The sequence below is a fragment of the Pyrgilauda ruficollis genome, unplaced genomic scaffold (assembly GCF_017590135.1).
Source record: "Pyrgilauda ruficollis isolate IOZ18807 unplaced genomic scaffold, ASM1759013v1 scaffold29, whole genome shotgun sequence".
NCBI classification, from domain to species: Eukaryota; Metazoa; Chordata; class Aves; order Passeriformes; family Passeridae; genus Pyrgilauda; species Pyrgilauda ruficollis.
Window position 1 is genome coordinate 15,252,293 of NW_024524266.1, and position 24,748 is coordinate 15,277,040.

At 35.0% G+C, this 24,748-nt stretch overlaps 1 protein-coding gene across 8 annotated transcripts in view; it reads right to left on the reverse strand.

Moving 5' to 3' along the window:
- The window catches only part of DMD (dystrophin), a 1,148,466-nt gene that overhangs the window by 379,796 nt on the left and 743,922 nt on the right, over positions 1-24,748 (reverse strand). For all 8 annotated transcript variants that reach the window (XM_041472370.1, XM_041472371.1, XM_041472365.1 and 5 more), the window contains 2 exons: positions 12,993-13,168; positions 822-969 (listed from right to left, as the gene is read on the reverse strand). In XM_041472370.1, coding sequence (XP_041328304.1) covers positions 822-969; positions 12,993-13,168 — 324 coding nt within the window. The remainder of the gene's footprint in view (positions 1-821; positions 970-12,992; positions 13,169-24,748) is intronic.

Consider the following 24,748-nt stretch of genomic DNA (forward strand, 5'->3'; position numbering starts at 1 on the left):
GAAGGATAGAACAAACTGAAAAATTTTCTATAAATTCTTTAATGCTCAATTCATCACCAGCTGAATTTGTTCAACTTGGACTTACAAAAAGGATAACTATGTCCTTATCCTCAAAGAAGGATAGAAAAACCTTTAGGCATATATTCTATAAGTAATACACATTTTCCAATTACAGTTAAATTTATTATTGTACAAGTCATGAAAAATAGTTATTCTACTGAACACATTTCAAAAACCTAAACACAGAAACTTCTGTTGAATATATTTATCAGCAGTATCAAACTCTAACATATTCATGAAAATATTCCAGCCATTAAAAACAAATATTTAATATTCTAACAGGTCTTTTTTAAGTATTCTAAAAAATCAGTCACCTAGATGTTTAGTCTAGAAAATGTTGCAGTGATATTTTAATGAGTTGACATTTATAATTATGCATGCAGTTCTGGATCCTCTTGTGAAATACTGAATACCATTTAATAAGTGAGAAGCTATAAAATGCTAACAAGACACCAACAGAGAAATGCTATACATATAAACCAGTCATGTTCTGAATTAAAAAATGAGGATGAAAAAGATAATGATTAATTTCCTAGTTTTGGGATATTTTTCTTTCAGTAGATTTTCCATTACTCTTCTGGTTTTAGCATGATCAATATATATTTGTACCTGGGTTTTGAAATTCCCAGCTTTTATTTGTCTAAAAAAAGTTATATGGATGCTGTGTTTGATGTTAGAAACCATTTTGTAAAATAGCTTTTAATTTTCTTCAATGTAGAATTGATAAAGTAAGAAAATATTAAGAATAGAGCTTACAATACCTTTACTTTGCTCAAGCAGTCTCTCAACTGGTCTTCATTCCCTTGTTCAAGGGGAATACAAATAACGTTGTCTGCTTCCTCTAACCATAAAATCAACTTGTTCAAATCCTCTTGAAATTCTGATAAAATATTCTTTTCTTCCTCTATCCTGCAATAAAAAATGTGAAATTATTGTTTCTATAAATTTATTTTTATATGGAAGTGCTTATCCATAGTGAAGGATGACAGTAACTAATTCTTAGAATTTATACTAATTATTTTTATAAGCAGGCCACAGATTTTTTCATATCAAAAAAATCAGACAAACACCAGTGCCCTTTTAACATGGCATTAAATGTATTTTAAAAGAAGAGATCAAGGCAAAATTTACAACACCACTAAATTCAGCTTCCAAATTACATATGGCAGGTAGCAAACAAGCACACCAGAAAGAAAGCAGCTAATTATTCAGACTAAAATTCTGTTTGAAGTAACGGCAGTGAAGCCCAGTGTCAACGACTAAGAATTCTAGCATGGAGTGTTACAAAACTGAACGTGTAAAACCTGAAACAGAATCATTTGGACATACTAAACAAGGTATTTCAGCAACTGTGCCATGTAGTTTGGTGTTAAGATTCACAAAAAGTAGGTAAGGTTCTCAGTAGATAAGTAGGAGTAAGATGGGATTCACAACACCTAACTTTAGATGTCTACTCTTCATCTACAACTCATCTGCTTATTTTCACTATGACTATATAAATATACTGAGATGTCAGCTTTTGTGCAGAGCTTCTGAAGCTATCAAGAGATGCAGGCAAAAAAATTTCAAGAGCAGCAGGGAAGAGCATTGGTAGAATGTGTATGCTTGGGATTAACATTTGGAGTGAGCCCTTCTAAAGGAGAAAAAATAAGACTTGTATAAAAATACTTGTAATTTAACCACCAAAATTATTCACACACTGAGAATTACATGTATGGAAAGATGGAAGATTAAATACTTATCAAAATGAAACAATGAAAAGCAGATCCTGCAAGGTGGGATAATATTTTTATTATGCCAATTTCCTCCAATACACAACTGGCTCATGCAGTATCGGGGCATTCACCCTCACTCAAAGGCTTGAAGATATTCATCCCTTCTGATGGGGCACAAACTACACTGGTATGACAGGCAGCCATCCTGTTTTAGAAAGTGGCATAAACAATCAATAATACCCAAACTGCCCTCAGACTCATTTCTGGCGCCTTCCACCAGAGGACTGCACATGGCACACAGTGTTGCAGCAGAGAGTGCTTAACTGTTCCTTCCCCAGGGGAGGTACTTGGGCATTCCCACCTGAACATATTTAACTTTATGTTATGCAGGCTTCCCTCACCCCCAATGGATCAAGAGTGAGATCATCACTTTGACCAATGGGCATCAAAATTGCAACAATCAAATTTATTGCCTGATCCACTGATGGGCATTTCTTTCTTTCCTCTTCACTATCTACTCTTATACTTTCTTTTCCTTATACATTTTCTTAAGTGATATCTTTACACATCTATGTTGTTTTATTTCTATAGATAGTGACTAAAATGCCTACAAACCTCCTTCCCACTGCAATCAAATTGTTCTGAAATAAACCTGCCATGTACACAGATAATTGGTCACTGACTGTCATTTCACTCTAATCTGTCCAAAGGGATCTACTACTAACAAGAATCTCAGTTACTCTGCCTTCAGCAGTGGGTTGTAAAAATATCTGATCTAAACCTCCCTTGGCCCAACTTGATGCCATGCCAGCCTCCTTTACCAAAAACAAAGTTTATTTTTAACACATAAAAGTCAATATTCATAACTACACCCAGAGTATGAAAATGTTGGTTGTAAGTTATATATAAACTGAAATGTTTGGCAAATTTGTGCTGCTCTGAACAAGATCTCAGTATAGTTCTAGATTAAGTTCCTGGTTTGGATCTAGAATGGATTCTAAATCAGCAGATTTATTTGTTTTTGCTCTTAAAATAGTATATCTTAATATCTACTTGATATATAAGCCCAACACTGGGTTTTTTTTGTTTTGTTTTTTTAAAGCTCAGAAACAAGTTACTCTGGATATCTGCCTACAAATTAAACAAACATAAGCCACTGGCTCCAAATTGTTCTTTAGAGAAAAAAGTAAGATATTCTATTTTATTTTACAATAAAATTCTCCAAAACTATCTACACTTATATATAAATGATGGTTATACACATATATACACACATATACACATTTATACAAATACATTAGAAAATGAACACCATAAACCACAAAAGAATTAACAGCCCTACTCTCTTGGTTTTGTCTGAGATTTTCTAATGGGATCATGCACGAATATTTTCATGAACTGCCATTTGCCCAAGATTATTGGAAATGAGACTGATATCAACAAAAAATGCTGATGCTCCTAGATACAGGAATATTTATTATACTAATATATATCTATTTATTACAATTCTGGAACTCTTATGGAGTACTGTTATGTGGACAGAAATTCTGGACCTTTCCAATATGCACAGATTTGCCTTTTGATTGCATAGGTCATGCAAAAAAGAACCAACTTTACAGCATCACACTTAGTGCACTGTTCTTCACTGAGAAGTGTTCATGTTCATGACTTGAGAGGTCATATGCTCTTCTCAAGCCAAAATAGGTCACCTAAAACCAACTAATCAAAACATTTGTTTCTGTGAAAATGAGTCAGATGTTAATCTATGCTGAGATCCATAGTACTGAAACTATAAAAATGAAGGAAAATTAACTTCCTGTACTCCTGAAAGCAGAAGCACAACTTCAAATCTTTCTGAGGCATTATCTCTCCCTGCCCCAGTTATGGAAATCTGGGAATCAGGCTTCCAGTGTTATACCATAAACCACTTATTAAAACCTCAGTCTCTCAACTTGACCAGGTACTCCAGAACCCAGGCTCTCAACAACAGCTTTCATTTTTCTGGTTTCCTCTCACTTCTACTCATTTGTGAAGTGCATAGCTCAGTGGAGGCATTATGTGATGGTACCCTGAGGATAAACCTGAGAAAGATCCAAGTTTAAATACGTTAATTCTGGCACAGAAAAGGCATAGCATTCAACTCAATACACCTGAGAGCGAAATTATTGAGCTGCATAGTATTTTAAATGAAAAATCAAAAAGATTTCTTGTCTCCTAGAAGAGATAGCAATTGGCAAGATTCCTTTTTCATCTTAAGTATACTGTCAGTTTTATCACCCTTATGAATTGAGCTGCAACTCTTAAAACATTAAAAGATTTCCTAGTCGTGAAGGAAAGAATTTTTTACTTTGATGACTAATTTAAATACTGATCAGTAGGATAAGGATGTTTTTTAACCTAGGACTTTCCAGGAATTCTTTCACAGATGTTTTATGCATATATATACATATATACATGAAATCTATTATCTATTGTCATCTATTATATATTCTCTATATATTATCTATTATCTATTTTATATATATACATATTTCATATGTGTGTGTGTGTCATTCTGTTCATGTGCCTGCACAGAAGGGTTTCAGATTTCAGAAAAAAAAAATTCCATAGATCTACTTCTTTATTCTAATCAGGAACAACATGCAGTAAAGGAATTTAAAGGTTCATTGCAATTAACAGGACATGCATGTGCACCTTATAATTTACTTTACCATCTCTTCTTGACCTGCTAGAATGTCACTTCTATTATAAATAACACCTTGCAAGACAAGTGTCATAATATGCAAGACACTAAAACAAAGAAAGAGCTCTGTGTTAGCTGAACCGGTTAATCGAATTAAAAGTTTTAACTCAATGACTGATTACACCTTTTGAACAAACTGATTTCTATCACCATAATTACCTTTGGAACAACACACACAGGTAATTTCTAGGTGTTTAAATTCATGGTGACAAGGAAAAATTAACATTTAGTTGTTATTTAGGGAGTATGGGCTTTCAAATCCAAGCCTAAACAAGCTGGAGTAAGGAACATGAGCCACCACCCAACTCAGACATAGACAGGGCAAGAGAAAGCAGTTGGGATATGACATTCTGGAGAACCAGGTGACTGAGGAATAAGATACAATTCCAGCAGCTGGCCCTATGGAGCCAAGCAGATCCATCTCCAGCACGGGTCTTCAAGCTGTTGTAAGAATACTGCTGCAACCTTACAAACCAACCTAAGTTCCCAAAAAAGCTTTTAAGCTCCTTGTCTGTTGGCAAAAGGTTTATTTTATCAACCCTGAAATATAACCCATTTTGACTGATGGAAAATTTTCAAACTATAGCAGAGAAGCACAGAATTTCATGTGCAACTTTTCACCTTCTACACAAACTGCTTTTCTTAGGCACATTAATTTGTATTTTCCATAGTAAAACAGAGCAGATTTATGTTTGTATTTCTAAATTCATAGGGTCCCTTCATCAACTACTTTGAATGCACATATTTTTATAGGAATCTTACATACATTATACTTCTCGAAGCAAATATGTCAATATTCAGTTTTTAATACTAAGTAGTAAATTAGATATTTTTCCTAATTATATTTTGTATATATGATAATTTTTAGATTTTTTTTTTCAAATTACCATTAATCCTTAGCTATATTTGTTAACTAGTACATAAACACTCATGGACTATATCAATAAGCTTGTATTTTCATGTGCAGTGTCAGGAAACAATGTAAAATATAAATTGCAACTCAAGTATTTTCTCCACAGTCAACAATGTGATAGCAATACCATAGCAACCCGTAAATAGTGAAACACATCAGATGTTTAGACTTTGTAACTGTATGCAAGTGATGTCGGATTTATTCGGGAGGTGTCAGCTATAGAAATAAAATATACAATCATAGGAGTAGGGCAGACCTGCACTTGTGATTCATATTCCCATCTGTAAGCACAATAATATTTTGGTGCCTTTTCATGTTTTAACATTCAAGTGTCAATTCTGTATTTATTATGTTTCTAAAATTAGGAATTAATTTGTTTAGTAGCTGCTACTGAAAATATGAGGCCACCCAAATTGTTACACAAACGTAGAGACAATATTTACCAAAAAAAATTAATTTTTATTCTTTTTCTAAAGAATTAATAAATATGCTTCATTAGGGTAAGGAACTTTAAATAAGTGAAATTAAAATAGCACATAAACTTTAGAAAATATATTTAGATATAAATACTAAACAGTAAGAAGTTTAATTAACCTGTTTGTAAACACAATACAAATTTATGACAGTAATTCTTTTCTAGTGATTCACTATAAGAAATCTGAACAGTAAAAAAAAGAAAATTCAGAAAAAATTCAATATGTAGCTAATTATGTGCTGTAAAGAAAAAAATATATTTATTGACATAACTGTCATAAAATCTCTTCATCCTACACCAGTTTTTAAACAGCAGCTAGAAGATAATCACAGCCTTCAATATGCTGAGTTTTCAAGTAAAGGAAAACAATCACTTGCAGCTAGTGTGTTATGCAAAAAAAAAAAAGAAAAAAGAAAAGTAAAATTGAATAAAAAATATTAGAAAGTATATTTACTTTATAACAATTAATTTTTACTTGGAATAGAAAGCCTGTATTTTTGTATTCAGGAAAGTACTTGGACGTCTTCTGGTAAACAGCCTTTGTTCTGTCATTCTTTCCATAATTACTTAAAATTCGCTTGGGTAGAGATCTGAACAGGCAGTCTGCAGGTTCAAACTCATTAAAAGTGCAAATGTATTTGCAGCTAAAATAATGAAAAATTCTCTTCCATTCAACTGAACCCAATTTTAACAAATGTCAGATCGTGATGAATAAAAAACCCCAAACTGATTACTTCTGAAACACTGAAGGAATCTATTTCCTGGGCATCTGTTTTCAAAAACTACACAAGAAAGTTTTAGCAAAAGTGAAAAATAAAAAGACCAACCAGCATTACTGTTACAAGTCTTTCCAGAGCCTCATTTATGAGTCATCCCCTTCTCAAGCTCCTATGTGAGATGTTGCTTCTCCTCCTACGAATGTTCCTTTGGCTATCCCTGCCTGCCCCATGTGTTCCAGAAGAGCAGCCCCAAGCTGCAGCCACCGCCCTGGGGCTTGCTGCACACTGTGGCCCTAATGGCAAACCACCACATCCCTAAATCATCCAAAACTCAGATGTCCCAGTGGCATGTCTCAGAGCCGACACAGTGTGCTGTGGCCTGATGTGTCCCAGGGAATGAAAAGGCAGAGCAAGCTTCTGTTGGTGCAGTTAAGAAGATTCAGTATTCCAAATGACTGCTGGAGTATGAAGAGGGAGACACAGACACTTTGTATTTCCCCTCTTTTGTCTGGGCTTAGTAGCATCTATTCAAAGGGCCTTTGTGACTTCCCATGGTCTCCAAAGTCTCTCTTTCAGAGCCATGCTGTACTAGAGTACAAACTCCAGCTTTTCCAAAAACATGTATTTTGTAGCAAAATGTTAGCAAAAACTCAATTAAATTCCCAATTTGCTAACTACCAGAGTATCAGACTTTCAATCAAGTTCCACTTCATTCAACTGCCTGGTCTGTTTCAAAGTTTTCAGTAAGATAAATGGCTAGATGTGCTAAAATTACATTCTCATCTAATTCTTAGTGGGATGGATTAGACTGCAAGATACAGAAACTTTAAACACTGAATTCAAACTTCTACAGCTTTGAAACTCTTAGATAAAGGCAAGTGGAAGATAACATCCTACGCAAACATAACTCAAGCATAACCTCTTGATCTTCAGTACCAAAGAAAGGAGATTCAAAGCCAATTTTAAGTCTGTGCTTTGCCTGGGATCAGTATTTGACCTTTTAAAACTGAAAACCAGCTCCTTTTTACTGAAGAGCAGTACAAGTTCCTCAAATTGTTTTGAGATTTAGTTAGTTTTTTTGTCTGTTTTTAATTAAGATGACCTTTTGCGGTCCAAATAATTCTTATTCATTAAAACTGCCAGTCTATCACTGAGATTAATATTAGCATCTAGTGATCAGTTTCAGCAATTTATAGAATTTCATGGTTTTGATATGGTTCGCAGTTCTTATAATTCAGGTAGTTTATTATTTATTCCAAGTTATTTATGAAAACTGAATTGACATGGTGAAATTTTTTTAAATTATATCCTGTTTAAATCTTTCCTTTCAACCCAGCTTGAAACTGTGGGGTTCATGGTGGTTACAGGAAATATTTTGAATTTACAGGGTCTTTATCAATGCAGCGATAGTATTACAAATAAATACTAGACCATTTAACCATACAACCTCAGGAAAACTGACAAAGCAATTTTGAAGAATTTGTCCTCTCCTCCCCAAAATATAATCAACACATCAGAACATGAAAAATACCCAAGTGTTTCAGAAAAGCCCAACAGAGAGCGATCAACATTGAGAACTGGAGATGGTGGTTAAGAAGACAGGCCATTTCCTTTGCTCCATTCACCTCATACTCTCCCAGGATCCACAGACACTAGGTTAAGAATTCTCTTGGGCTGAGTTGTGACATTTTCCTCCATAATCTTCTGTGGCCAGCACATCTCAGATATTTAGAAACCATAATGTAAATCTTAAATCCATTTTAGCATCTCTTACATTTCCAACAAGTAATATTCCCTTCTAGGTACTGAGAAATTAGGTCAATAACATTTTGTTCCACTTTCAGTTTACCCATCCGTTCAATTTTTTAAACCTCAGTCATAACCCTCCTGAGATTTCTCTCCATACTGAAGATCCCCACCTACTCAGTCTCCTCTCACAGTGTAGCCACTCCATACCTTGGCTTATTTCATCTGCCTCCCCCCATGGATACTTTCTGTGTGCCCTTTATATCCTTTGACATGCACAGAGCTCTTCACACAGTAACCAACATGAGTACACCACAATGTTTGATATCACCAAAACAGGTTTGGGGTTTTTTTTTTGGTTTTTTGGTTTGTTGTTGTTGTTATTGTTGTTGTTGGGTGGTTGGTTTTTTTGTTTTGTTTGTAATACCCTTGCTGATGCAACCTAAAATATTATGGCTTTTTTTTTGCTGCCACCCCATCTTGTGCCTGTAAACACTTTCAGCAATGAAGTCAGGATTGCTTTCTGGAGTTGTAACAAGCTCAGCATCATTTAAGTGTGGGATAATCTGTTTGTCTGAAATATTCCTTGCCTCACATTTGTCTCTGATCAAGATCATCTGCCCATCTGCTCAGTTTTGGAGTTCCCACTATCAACTCAGCCTTTGACTACCTAAGGCATAATGTCATCAGCATTCTTGGAAATGTCACCATACACCTCAAGTCTCCAACCAATTTCTCACATTCATGCACCCTCTAAAAATATCTCTATCACTTTCTGTTACTCCTGTAATTGCTTCCCTCCTCCCCTCAGTCCCAACTGATCTTTGAATTCAGCTTGAAATATACATCTAGAAGGGACTGTCAATGCCCCACATAAAAGTTCAAAACTTCATGTAAAACTGTGTGGGATTATCAAAATCAATTTCTTACATTTGCGTAAGCAAATAGCAAAAACAGAGCTTACAATATATAAAATTTCCTTGTCAAAAAATGCTTAGCAGCATTACACTTGAATCTGAAATCACTAACAGATTTCATTTCTGGAATCCATTCAATTGCAAATTTCTTGCCACTTTATCTTGAGATCTGCTGAGCAAAAAAATGTAATAGGAAACAAAATTTCAGTTGATCACTACTCTGAGCTACTGAGAATTAACTTTAAAGCAGAGCATAATGTATTAACTACAAAGAATAAAACTTGAAATCTATTAAAAGTTTAGAGTCAGTTTTCTTTTCTGATTTGCAGAAGGATCTAAATGTTAATATCTATTTTATTTTTCTTTGAAATTATTATATGAAAATGCATTATACCCAGTCAGCGCTCCCTTCAGTATTACCTTAATTCAATATGTTTTTAAAATGGTTCCTTCCATTTTCTCATTCTCAAAATTGACTTGAAAAAATCTTAGAATCCCCTTCATAATAATAACTCTTTTAACTGTGAAAATTTAACTTTTTAGGAGACATAGACAAAAATAAAAGGACTATTAAAACCTATGTGAGTCACAACACAAGCATTCTGACTTTGCAGGTGCTTTATTTTTAATAGTCTATTAAAGCTATTCTGAAAAATAGAAATCAAAATATGTCAATTGACCCATATTTATTGTAATTTATATTCCACTTAAAAATACTTAAATAAATATACTTAAATAAATTTGACATAGTACCAACACATGCCTTGGGCAATGCCATGACTATATCAGCTCTTTGGACTCTATGTAGAGGCTACTTCCTTCAACTTTTGTTTGCCTCATGCATTGATCTTACGGAAAAATTAAAGTATTTTGGGTGACATGGGTTCCAAGTCTTAAAAAGAGAGAATCTGACTGTACCCCAAACCAAGTTAGGACAAATAATAAAAAGCTAAAATATGTCAAAGCATAATAGTTACACAAATCCCATGGGATCATGGCTATATAAAGACCGTGCCGTTGATAAGCCTATGGTCTTCTCCTGCCTAGGCTCATCAACAATTGAGAGAAACTTAGAACATACCACTTTTCCCTGTCAATTAGGTTTCTTTCTTTTGAAAATCCACTCAAGAAGAGAAGAGAAAAGAAAATAAAGAAGAGAAAAAGAAAGGGAAGAGAAGAGAAAAAAGAGAAAAGGAAGAGAAAATAAAAAGAAAAGAAAAAAGAAAGAAAAAAGAAAAGAAAAGAAAAGAAAAGAAAAGAAAAGAAAAGAAAAGAAAAGAAAAGAAAAGAAAAGAAAAGAAAAGAAAAGAAAAGAAAAGAAAAAGGAGAAAAGGAACCACATGTGTGGTGGCAGAAGTTAGGGTAGAATGTGTTTCCAAGACCTGGGAGCAAAAAGCATTCCCTGGCTCTGACACAGCCAGGAAGACTGGGAGGTGAATAGAAGCATCCTGATGCACACAAGTCTCACTAAAGTATACCAGGAACATTTCTATCAGTGTAACACAACACTATCTGTATTCCTCCTGGTGTAATGCTATTATTCATGCAAAGTTCACTAACTGAGGTCTCTGCAATCATTTTCATCTAAATTACACAAGCTGTCATTCTAGAGGAAAACAAACCAATCAGTCAACATACTAAACAGAACAAAAGGAGGAATACATGTGCAAGTGTTTATATAAGAACCTCCATCTATGGAACACGACTGGACTATTCCCACTTAACAAATCCTAGGCTTCCTTAAAATGCAGAATGTGCCAAGAAATTCCAATATTCTAACACTGCATTGAGCCAAAAGAACATTCAGTTAGACATTTCTACCACTATATGAAGGGATGAACAATAACAATCAATAATAATCTTAACCAGAACAGTAATATATTTTATATCCTCAGACAAAGCTCAACCACCAATCTCTTTCTTCTGTGTTGCCAAAGCAGATTACAGGGCTGTTAAAATGATTTGTTATTATTTTGTAAGTGTTTGCACTTACATAACAAGTTAATGCTTGGAAACATAGATGAGTTTCCAGTGTACAAAAGAAAAGCTTTTTATGGGAGAAATAAAGGCCAAGGACTCCCTTGTGTAACAAATAACAGTACCATCAACACCTGTAAATACAGCAGAAGTAATTATTTAAGCTTCTGACAGCTGTAGATTATTTGTTGCATCTCCTTCTTTTAACACAGAATCATTTAGGTTGGAAAAGACCTTCAGCATCATTGAATCCAACCATTAACCCCGGTGCCCATCCCTAAACTGTGTCCCTGCATGACATATCTGCATGTCTTCTAAACACCACTGGGAAACCTTATCGCACTTTTCAGTACCTTAAGGGGAACTACAGGAAGGCTGAAAAGGGACTTTTCACATGGGTATGTAGTGATAGGACAAAAGACAATTGTCTTAAGATAAAAGAGTCTTAAGATTAGATATAAAGAAGAAATTATTTGCTTCTGGGTAGTGAGGTTATCCAGAGTGATTGTGGAGTTCAAATCACTGGAAGTTTTCAAAGCCAGGCTCGATGAGAAACCTGATCTAGTAGAGGTTTCACTGTCTATGCCAGGGGCGCTGGAGCTCAATGAACTTGAAGTTCCCTTCCAAGCTCAACCATTCTGTGATTCTATGGTGACTCAATCACTTCCTTGGGAAGCCTGTTTCAATGACTGACAACATGTTCCATGTGAAACTTTAATCATGATTAGGCTCAGTAATAACCCTTCAGGACACTCCCTTTTTAACGCTAGTAAGCATTTCCACAGCTTTTTCTCCCCAGTGGCTCTGAACAGAAAAAGGTGACACATCAGAAGTAAAAAAACTTGTTGCACACTACCAGTTCTTCTAGTACATCTGCAACACTGATTAATCTATCTCTATAAGGAATATTCTGGGATTTATTAAAAAAAAAAAAATAAAAAAAACCCCAAAAAACCCCAAAAAAACCCCAAAAAAACCCACCAACCATGAAGAAAGCGCTACCTATTTTCTATTGTATTTTAAAGCAGAATGGCATATCCAGTTAGGATAAGCATCTAGGTTAAGAACATGCTCTTTAATAAAACCTATATTAACAGCAATTTTTTTTTACACTGGAAATTATCTTTTTAAAGATATAAAACTATTTTTGTATTATCTGTAACTCAAACACTCTAGCTTTCTGGGCCTGCATGAGAAAAACAAATTTATCTAAAAGTGATCATAAATAATATTAAATTGATAAATCCATTTTTTAAAATCCAACCTATGAAATGTAGATGTTAATAGCATTGACTTTGATAGATGAAATAGATTATGTTTACCTTTTTAAATCAACTAAGGTATTATTAGTATAGCACACAGAGATGTGCTTTAATGACACACAATCAAACAGAAAGATCATAAACCAGTTGTAAATTCTGTACTGTTCTACCTAAAAATGAGCAGTTATGGACATTTGTTTGGTTCTTTTAAACATTAGGAGTTAAAAGATAAAAATATGGAGTCTGGAAGGGACTCCAGAGGATGTCACTGACAGGAGTAGGTAGAAAAGAATTAAACAAATTATAGTGCATGAATAACTTATAGGATGTAAAATTTAATTACTGGTGATTCCTTTTATACTTGAAAACTCTACATGTTGTGAGCTCCTTTGAAATTTCAAGCCAGAATCCAATCTAAAATAACTAAAAATAATTTCACAATAATTTTACCTTCTTTTAACCTACCTCTTTTTTTTCTCTACCAACTGCTTGCAGATCTCCTTCCACCGGTTATTCAAACTTTCCAGTTGTTCCTTCAGCACCTTGGCATCTGCCTTTGATGACTGTTCAATAATCTCTTCACCAGTTGCATTCAGTGTTTTGACAACAGTTTGCTGCTGCCCAATGCCATCTTGAAGCTCCTGAAAAATACCCAACACATTCACATCTTCGTAAGGAAGTTAATATGAGAAAAATACTTCATCACATACCGGCCAGATGGAAAGAGATGAAAGTTTTTGCTCTTCTCTGAAATCCAAACGAAAAATCCAAGATGAGTAGACATGAAGATATCTCATCATTTTGTAACAAGTACCTTTCAGTATATCTCTGCAGCCTTTTATCCCCTCCTGTATTGCTGTCTACTAGAGAGCATTGCAGTAATACTCTGCACATCAATCAATAAGTAACTGTTGTGAACAAATGTACTCCTGCACACCCAAAGGTATATATCACACATAAGAGTCCACAAAGCTTTGTAAGATTTAAACTACAAAATGTCCGAAGTTCCTATTAGCTATAAACTCAAATGAACAATATCAGGAAAGCAGAGACTGTAAAACTTCTGATTCCATTCAAGAACACCTTTTTCTCCAATTTTGAGAAGCCTAATGACTCATGTGGTTTTTGGTTTGGTTTTGATTTTTTCATTGGTTTTTGGTTTTGCATTGGGTTTTGGGTTTTTTTTTTGTTTTTTTTTTTTTTGGTGGGGGGGGGGGTTGGTTTTGTTGTTGTTGTTGTTGTTTTTTAGGTTTGGTTTGAAGTTTAGTGTTTGTTGGTTGGTTTGGTTTGCTTTGTTGTTTTTTTTTTTTTTTTAACAGGACTGGGGGGAACAAAACTTGTAAGAAAGAGTATTGTAGTGTTTCAAATTACACACAGAATTAAAAACTACCAAAAGATAACCAATATGGGCCATTCTTAATTTTTACTAATTGCATTGGGATACATTTTTCTCCATCTTTTATGACAAAATCATTTTTCTTGTGGAATTCCTGTAGCTACCTTACTTCATGTTTAAAAACAACAGAATTCTGAATCTGTAGCTGAGATTGTAACACTGTATGGCTGTTGGATCTAGTTCATACTTATAAATAATCAATATTTTCATATTTTTAGTCATCAGTAGAGCATGAGTATTTTTCCCTTGAATTCCTCAGAATATATAAACAAAAAAGTGTAAAAAAATTGCAACAGTTTACTGCTAAAATAAGCAGGAACTGAAATAACATCAACAATCTACACTGTGATATTCATACTTATGACAGATTTTCACAACCTCAGGAAGCATGTCTGAATCCTATCTCCATACAAAGGCTTTAAAGTAAAATGCTGAATCTAGTATTTCAGGAGGAAACCAAATACTTCAGAATATCATGCTCCAGAACAAAATTATATGTTTGCTTTCTAAATGTATAGCACAAATTGCAGAGCAAGTCAGTAAACTTGCATATTAACATTAAATAAAATTTGTCAATGAAACAGTTAAAACTGGCAGGATACAACTTTCCAGGACTGTAAAAGATGAACATAACTACTCTTTATGCTTTTTTAAATACATATCTTTGGTCATGAGATTATGATTGAAGTTCACAAACTGAACCACTCTGGAAGTTTACTTGTTGTAACATGATCAAACTCAGTTGGCAGCTACTAATTCATTCAATTGCATTGAGTCAGTTGAATGCTCTGTCTCAAGTTTGGCACAGATTTTACAGGGACGGCTTGAACACCAACACCAGCAGAGCCTGGGGCACAGGGGTCAATGTCAGCAGGTTGCTGTGGTGTTTGCCCACAGTCCTGGACAAGGGGCTGCAGCTGAAGCAGAGGTTTGCACTGTTGAGATTTAGCTTATTTTTGCTATAATTTCTGTTTGGTTTTCTTACATTTTCTTTTAGGTTGTCACAGGACATACAAACCCCATCCCCAAATTATTCCTTAGATTCCTCTCAGTAAAAACTGTTCTGCTGATGTTTTTTTTTTTTTTTCCCCAAGCTATTTTGAAGCCCCACGGTTTCAGAATAAGAAGTAGCTGCAGTAACATGGCCGTAATCTGCATCCTGTTTTATTATGTTTTGATAGGACGAGAAACATTTTTCTGCAGGATCCTTCCAAGCTACGTGACAGTCCAGTCACATTGCCTCAAGCACTCTGCTGCCCCACAGTGTCCCAGCACACTTTGCTTTGCCTGTGGAATGTGTAAGGTTTTTAAGATACCTTTGTAGCAGAAGCTGCAAGATTTTCTAAGAGCCAGAATAGACACATAAAAGCCTCTTACTTTGAAATATAAGATCTACTTTTCTTTCTGCAGTGCACATTAATGCAAGAACACCTGGCCCAACATTTGACTATTATTTTCAGTACATGATTTCACTGTTAGAAAAAAACAGCAGCAATGGCTAGGTTGTTTGTCTAAATGCAAATATTTTCTACTCTTGCAAGTCTGATTTGGTCTTTCCACTACCTACTTCCCTTTTGGTAATGCCCAGCTTAAAATAAGTACCTAGTTTTTGCACATATTCACTGTATTTCACATTGATTCTAGCACTAGAGCCTTTGCATTGCGCAGTAGGGAGCATTACATGGGTAAATCATAACAATGTAGAGTTTGAGAAGTAATATATTACAGTAAGTGGCTTATTTCCAGCAAGGCACTTGAGACCTTTGTGCTACTGCATGCACCTGGGTGAAGTTAAGATCCGTACCACTTACTGAAAAAACAACTCAGAACAAAGCTTCTACTTATATGCAGAGGTCCATTCATTTGGAATAGGAGATCAAAGCAAGAACAGAGATGGGAAATTCTACTTCTGGAGCTCTGGAGGTATTAGAAGCAAAATTTATAGAAATTACTTGTAATGTATGAATCCATTTCTCTAAATGACAGAAACAACAACCAGTCAGTAAAGTAGTATGAAGTGAAATGCTAAGTGAAAGCTCATTCAAGTACTCTGAGCCTTTTTCCTGTACTCACAGCATCTTAAATTAGGTGTTCTCTCTCCCCCAGCATACAAAAACACCGAAGAGCAACTAGTACATGATTTCCACACTTATTTCACTTGACACAAAGTTAAACAAAAGAATTTTCTCATTTATCCTCTGACATATTATGTAATAGGCCTCACTTACAATGTAAAAAAGGAAATAGCTAGCTCAATGGCAGGGGTGGTCTTAGAACTTAAGATCCCTAATGCTGGAATGGGAACAGGATGTGTAGGAAGAAGTGTGATCTTCCACCAGAAGATGAGAGAAGCCTTCTGGCCATCTGCATTTCAGATCACCATAAAGAACTCAATCTGAGATGGTTTGTTTCCAAGTACTCTAAGCATTTAGCACTTTTCACATGATTAAACAGAAACACATGTGCTGATAAAGTTCTGGATTCCACAGCTCATGAAAAAGATTTTTGTTGGTAATGGATACTTCACAAAGCATCCATGAAGACATTAACATTTTTAAAGTATTTTTTATGAAGAGAACAAAAGTTTTTAAATTATTTTACTCAAAGCCACATTTTCACATGCTCATCCCAGAGTTATTACCACAAAAACAGTTTTCACAAGTTACATTAGTATCTAAGGTTAACAAATGTACTTAAAAATAATTTATTGTTATGGAACATCCCTGCAGCAACATGAAATAAATACCACAAACAAGCTAATTTCTGTCAGAAAAAAATTAATGGTCACAAAAAGATTTAAGAGAAAAAAATGTATTACCTCTCCTTCATGCAGTGTAAGGCACAGATCCAAAAACACTTAAAGGTACTATGCACCACTTTAAGAAAACTGTGGTTCTAAATTCAACATTTATGTTCTAATCTTCAGTCATTTACATAAATTTCTATTCTGCTTTAAATCACATAAAACCATATGGTTGACATAAGAGTGTCTACTCAGATGCAACAATATAAATCAAAGAACCGTGGAAACATCTGGTGGAAAACTATCCCCCAAACAATTTGCTAGCACTTGGTTACCAGAATGAATTTACCCATTAATACTGTGTACCTCTGTTCAATATTCTATTAGAAATAAGGAAGAAATTAATTTTCTAGGCAGTTAAACCCTAGTGATTTAATCTGGAGACACATTACTGGCACTTTCTTAGGACTAAAACAATCAACAAAGAATATACGATGTTTCCTAACTGTTTTACAATAAACAGCTATGAAATGTTTGTAGCTTGGTGTGCATTAGGTTTGTTATTGTGTTATTATTATTATGAATTATGGAAATTCAGGACAGCTGATGGAGATGGAAAAGTGAAAAATAGTGAAAAAGTCAATGTTTGCTAAGGAGTTGACAATAATTTAAAGAAAAATGTTTTAATCTTAACATAAATAATAGGAATTATAATGGCTTGAATATTAATACCAACTCTGTTCAAGAACAGTATTTGAAAGAGTATTTGAAAGAGGTAACAGTAGGCTCTGGGCAGATTCTCCCTATAAAGCAGACCTGTGTTTATGCTGTTTATGTTACTGGTTTTGGGTATCAGCTGTACATGAGAAACCAAAGGAAAATTACTGCACACCTGTTTTCTGAACATACAATAAATAGTGTAAAATTAAAAGATTTCATTCTCACTTTGAAAAAAAAAATATAAATTGAATTATTTGTGGCTTAGGCCACAATTTATTTAAAAAGCTAATAAAGCATATAAACATTTTGCTTGATTTGGTAGGCAAATTGCTTTGTTGGAGAGCCTTAGGAAACTACTATGCTATCCTGCTTTCTGTATTACTTCTTTTTTTTTTTCCACTGTTTGTTGCTGTACAGTTAGGAAGACATAAGGGCCAGTATTTCCCTAGATGGATTTTATATTATCCATGACTGATAGTATAGATAAAGAAAGTTGGGTACAATGCTACTCCACAATTGTATATTTCAACAAAATAAATGGAGATATAAAACTTCTAATACTCTGCCAAAAGCTCCTAAATCAGCAAGAGTTCCAGATTTATTTGAAAGTTTTAATCTCTTCCAGACTTTATCCTTAGACTGTGCCTTTTGTCTCTAGAAAGGGCGAAATCCATCCTTCAGAAGACAAGTCACAGAAGTGGAAACTTCATTATTTTACGTACACAAATTATTTAGTCTATGCTGGTGGCCTTTAAAAAGCAACAGTCTACTATGTCTTAGTAAATTCACACCTCAGGTTGCTGCAGTAATTCCAGATTCTTGCTACCTGTGCTACTATCAAATATAATTCCAAATTCATCTCCAGCTAATCTCCAAGATGGACCTGCTGCTGGCCAAGGCTGAGCCATCACTGGAAGAACCTCTGGGATAATATGGTTAAGAAGGGGAATGAAATCCTGTGTAATTGAAGTGAGAGGGAGGAGTGAGAATATGTGAGAGAAACAGCCCTGCAGACAGCACGGTCAGTGCAGGAAGAGGAGCAGGAGCTGCTCCAGGTGACCGAGCTGAGATTCCCTGCAGCCCAAGGTGCAGACCATGGTGAGGCAGCTGTGCCCCTGCAGCCCTTGGAGGATCCCACTCCAGAACAGGGGGATGCCCAAAAAAAAAAAGGCTGTGGCCTGGTGGGAGGTCTGTACTGGAGCAGGTCCTGGCAGGACCAGTGGCCCCATGGAGATAGGAGCCCATGCTGGAGCAGCCTGGCTGGCAGCACGGGTGTCTCCGTGCTGGAGCCATCTGTTCCCGAGCTGCACACTGTGGGAATGTCCCCATGCAGGGGCAGGGGAAGGCTGTGAGAAGTCTTCCCTCTGAGGAGGATGGAGCAGCAGAGACAACATGTGACGCACTAATCAGAGCCCCAGTTCCCCATCCACTTGTATCACTGGAGGTGGAGATTTAGAGAATTCAGGAGTGCAGAAAATCCTGTGGAGGTTGTGGAGTGTGTGGAGCGGTAGAGGGAAGGTGTTTTAAGATTTGGGCTTGCTTCTGATTTCCCTGCTCTGATTTAATTTGTGATAAATACAATTATTTCCTCAAGCTCAGTCTGTTTTGTCCATGATGGCAACTGGTGAGTGATCTCTCCCTGTACTTACCTTGACCCATGAGCTTTTCATTGTATTTTCTTCCCCAGTCCACCTGAGGAGGGGAGTGACAGAGTAGCTTTGGTGGCCAGCTAGAGTCCAGCCAGGGTCAACTCACCACAAAGACACTATATGGCTTAGAAGCATTGAAAAAAATTTATATATTACTGGTTCAGGTGATAGCTGACCTTGGCAATTTTACAATCTTAAAAACTATTTAGATAAATATTATTGTCTTCAAATGCTGATAGTTTGCAATCATACTGAATCCTTATGCTTTTATATTCACCAGATTAATAATAATAAAAAAAAATTAAAAATCACTTTCCCATTTTTTTTCCAGTGACATGTAATTGCAAAAATGAGCCATATCCCTTTAAATTCATATTTTTTGTCTCTTTCTAATGTGACACAAAATTGTGATGAAAGTAATTTTGGTACTGAGCTGTAAAGTGGATGACCAGAGGTCTATTTTGTGTTTCTAGCCGCAATTACACAGTTGCTTTTTATTAGTATATTAATTCAATTTAATTTTAGAACTGATTTAGAAATACTGCAGGGAGAAAAAGAGACTTTTTTTTTTCCTGCAAAAACTCTACTGCTACTGCATGCTAACTATAATGCTTCAGGTTAAACACATAAAATTCAACTCTGAGTCCAAAAACCTACACACTGATTTTGCAGCACACACCACTGAATGACACTTCAATATATTAATTTCCATACTGATGTAGCATCAAAATGTGAATACAATACTCAGTCAACTTTTTAATTTACCTCTACACAGAATACAATATGGCCTAATTTGATACCATGTCTATCATTAATACTGATAGATTTATCTTAATATCACAACAACATTTTTAACTAAATAAATTATTTTAATCCAACTCAGAGTGAATGCAGTTCTTAATTGTTTCTGTCATATTTAAAGCAACTTATTTTTCTTCTTTTAAATTAAAAACAGTTGGTTGCAACACCTTTATAATTTTACAGATTTTCCTGATTCTTACAGAACTATCCACACCCTTGCATAACCCAAGCTATTTCCTATATACCTTCTGTGAATCAAAAACTAGAAAATTTCAATTTGCTTTCCTACGGAATTTATACCTCAGAATCCTGTTTTCTTTTCAAACATTATATTTAAGCTGTACATATTACCTCTTTCTTTTGAAATTTATAGATTTCTATCTGTCAGTGCTTCCAGACATGGAAAAACCCAACACATTACATGAAAGTAGCAGATTGGAAATATTGAATAATCTATACATATTGACTCTCTAGTATTGGACATTTATAGCTTCCCTTTATAACAAACTACTGCAGATATCTCCTCCTTCAAGTATCTGAATAATATATAAATATATCTTTATATTTGTATAAAATATATTTGCATAACCCTCTCTGTTGGAATTCTCATCCGTATCTTTTACACTTTATTTTACAGTAAATTAAAATTTTACATAATTTTTTTCAATCAGAAAATCCTCATGTGTTTGTTCTTCTTCATCAATATTTAAAATATACATTTTTTGACAGATACAAGAAACATTTCTGGATACTTTTTATTCTGTGAAAACTAAAAAATTAGCCACATACCAAACAAAAATAGAAAAACCTACTACTAATATCATTCTCCCCACTTGTAAGAAAATTATGGCAAAGTTATTTGGACTAGTAGTCAGTGTACACTGACTTGGCTGTAATTACAGCAAGTTATAAAGGAATAAATGTATCCTAAGAAGTGTGAAGCCTACAAAAGTGTCTTCCCCGTTGTGGAAAATTACTGTGGTAGGCAAGAGGATGAATCAGTTTAGGCTTACAACAGGAGCATCAAGTGCAAAGCAAGTGAAATGGTATCAGGTACCATGGACAGCTCCACTTAACAATTTACCTGTTATTTTATATATCATCATATTATGGCCATGTAACACAACAGTTGGAACAAACCATGGGTATTGGTTCAGTGAGATAAGGGAGACAAAACTAAAATATTTCCTGAGATTTCAGCTAGGTTAAAACCAGAACAAAATAAACCAAGCCAGCAGAAACACTCAATTTTCAAGAAGAAAAGGAAGAAATCTAATTATAGCAACAATGTTATTTCCCTGCCCAGTGCTGGAAGGATCATACAGCATAAGCTCAACTGCCCTGAACTTAAGATAGACCGAAAAATCCCAAATAATTTATCAGAGGATTCTGACAGCCAGAATTAATTGTCTACCTGCTGCTTCTCCTCGTCCTGTCTCCATTAAGGCAGCTTTTGCCTCAAGCCTCTGAGCGAGACCAACCTGTGGGAGAATGTCAGTGGCAAGGGACAGATGACAAGCCACCCATCTGTAAGCAGCTACCACATCATCCTCATTCTTCCTCTCTTTAGATCTTGCTGGACCTTCCCTTGCCTTTCATATCTCCATGAACTCTTGATTCCTAAGAGCTGAAGTTTAGCTTTTTTAGTGCTGAGAAGAGGGTTTCTGTCCCAACTGAGTCATATTCATTTAAGTACACTGGCTTTGCTCCCTACAACTACCACTGGGGTGTTTCTGGATCCCTGCTACGCTTCATTTTCTTCAGTATCTTAGCCGATGAATCCATCTTGTTCCTTCTTCAGAGCATAATTATAGCATTGGGGTCTGATCTTTTATTCATTCAAATGCTTTCCTAAGCATGCCAGTGTTGCTACTCAAGGGATATCTGATTTACATATTCCCATAATTTCATTTCTGATTACTAAATTCATCAGCTTGCTTCAAAGTAGTTCATAGTATAAACATAGTAAGATTTTCAGGAACTGATGTTCATTGCATATTCAACATTTTTCTCAGAACAGCACCACAGTTTCAAAATAAAAATCAATATGTTTTCTAATAAAGTTTTCTCTCAGTGAAAAACATGCACCCCTACATCCTAATCTTTTAGGAGAAGACAAACAGACTGTTTTAAAACATCAAGACTTAGAAATAAAAATAAACTTTTGTAGGCACTGGGTACTTTCTGCTGGACTACAATTGACTTCAGTTCGGCTCTTCTCACATCTTCAAACACAGCTTACATTGAAGTTGAAATAACTGTATCAAATCTGAGAGAAAAATGTGTTGAAAACAGAGGAATTCCAGCCTAAGGATGGGGACCCAGGAAACAAGCAATTCAGGAAATGTAATTTCTCTTTCAGATGATGCCACTATTTCATGGATTTGTTTCAAACAGAAACAAAAAAACCTCAAACCTTGGGGTTCTTTTCCCTTACTGAAATAGTTAATAGGGGTTATGGGTGGTTTACTGACCCACAGAAATTTAGAAAGCAGAAGTGTGAAGTTGTATATTTTTTAACATGCTCAGCTTCCCTGAGTGATAAACAATGAGGGGACTTGGTCCTACTCTGAACTAGATTCCAGCAAAATGACTTTGGGGAAAAAAAAACCGACCTTGTACTTCTATCAAGTAACATTGCATACAGAAGAGTCATACTTAAGTAAAAATCACAATCCTTTTTTGGTTTCTATGGATAATGTATAATGTCTGCAAAGTTTCTAAAAATAGAGTGGTGATTGTCCTGATCTGGACACTGGTGTAGTCTCCCCCCATCCTAGGGGTAGTTTTGGGCACCACAATATATAAAAGGCATTAAACTATTAGAGAGCATCCAAAGACATTCCGAAAACCTTCCCAAGCACATGACGTGATTTTTGGGGCTGTCCTGTGCAGGGCCGAGAGTGGAACTTCCTTCCACTTCCAACTAAGGATGTTCTATGATTTTACAACTTTAGTATTTAATTGTAGACAATATGTAATTAAGTACAGCTTCCCATGTTTAGAGAAGACAAAACAGAATTAAGCCACTGCCGTTTACAGCCCACTATTATGAGATCCAATCATTATATATACTATCATCTCAGAACAAGAACTGTCTACCAATGCTATATTAATGCTAAGTCATATTAACTCTGGTATTTTAATAAATTATGCAGTTTGTAAAAGTGTTACAATAATAGACAACTTGATCACTGCATTTTTTTTTTTGCAAGGTATTGCACACAGGAAAACTAATATGTTTTACAAAACCAGTACTTTTATTTAGGGAGTTTTGTGGAGTTCCCTTGTTTTTATTCACAAATCTCTACATTTACATTTAACACTGAATTTCTATGATGGGACATAGTTTCAATCAGAATTAATTTTTTCCTTTAAATGTATACCTGATTTGAAATAATTCATTTTTAAATGATAATATCATCTTAGGTAATTTAAATTATTTTGTTTTATAAGGAAATTACAAAGGAATGGTATATCCCAAGAAAAAACTGGCATAGGTAAAAACCTTCGATTCAACCCCTAAAAATATTCCAAGTGAAAAGTAAGTTTTGCTAAAAAAAAAGGAGTCTTCTAGTGCACATCAGTCTCTCCTAAAAGAAGTTTAAAAATGTCCAGTCCACATATATAATTGATTTTTTCTGTTTTGTCTCTATACTAAAATATTACAATAAAAATAACCAGATGCAAATGTCACCAGAATTAATACCATACTAGATATCTAGTCAATATTTAAACTGAACTAATAAAGTTATTTTCTGTATTACAGCATCCGTCACAGCAGAAAAAATGGTTACCATATAGAAAAATTTATTGTGGTTCAAAATAAATATATTAATTTTTTGCTGGAAAGATCGACAGAATTTTTCAGTCAATCACTAAAATTCCATTTAAGAAGGTAGATAAAGCTAGATATTGCTAATAATTTAATAAATCAGTAGGAAATAGGAGAAACAACATAAATCAGTTGTTTTTTACAGCCTTTAAACGTCATTTTTTCCCTCAAAAATGCTAAGAGCTCTAACTGTACTTGGCATATTTTACAAATATTTTGGTCAGAATGAAGTGTTTGTAGTTTTCTGCATAATTCTGACCAAGGTATTTCTTTAACTCCACGTAATTTTGTTTCATGGTAATTTTAACATTCAAAAAGGTATTTTTCTTCAATTCACTGTGATACTGCACACCTACTACACTTTATAGATCGCATAGGCTATGCAGAAGTCTGGCCATGAAATTGTAACATTAATATAAAAGAGGAAAATATTTGTTTGGCTATAAAATCCTCTTCACTGTTCTGTTTTCCTGCAGAATCACTAGAGGCCACAGGATTGAGTATGCATGCCTCAGAGGATTCACCACCATAAACAACTTTTTTGGGCATGGGGACCAAAATCAAATATGGGATTCAGTTTGAATCACAGACTGAAAACAGACACTGAAATCCCATAAGCTCCATTTGCACAGGAGAACAGGCTGAAAAGTCCCTCCCAGTCCAGAATGCCAGGAAAAACCAGGGAGTGGAGGGCTTACAGCACGACTCTGACCCCTGCTCTGCGCTCAGAGAAGTCAGAGGCACTTTATGCTCAAGGCTTAAATTATTGGAGCCACAGGGAAAAACAGGTTCATGTAAGGTTCACAGCCACTTTGTGGCTTCTGTGCTCTCCACTTTCCAAGAGAGGCAAGAAAGATTTTTATTTTTTTTCCCTGTAATCATCTACTTTGAGTCTGCCTGGAGTTATAGTCTCAAAATAAAACATTGTTAGGAAGCTATCATCTGAAAATGCTTACACCATCATAATTATTAAATCTGTGGTTCTCAGATACATATCCTTCAGCAAAATTAAAGTGTTTTCTTATAACTAATTGCTATATCAGGAAAGAGCAAATAATATCAAAGAGATGTAAATAC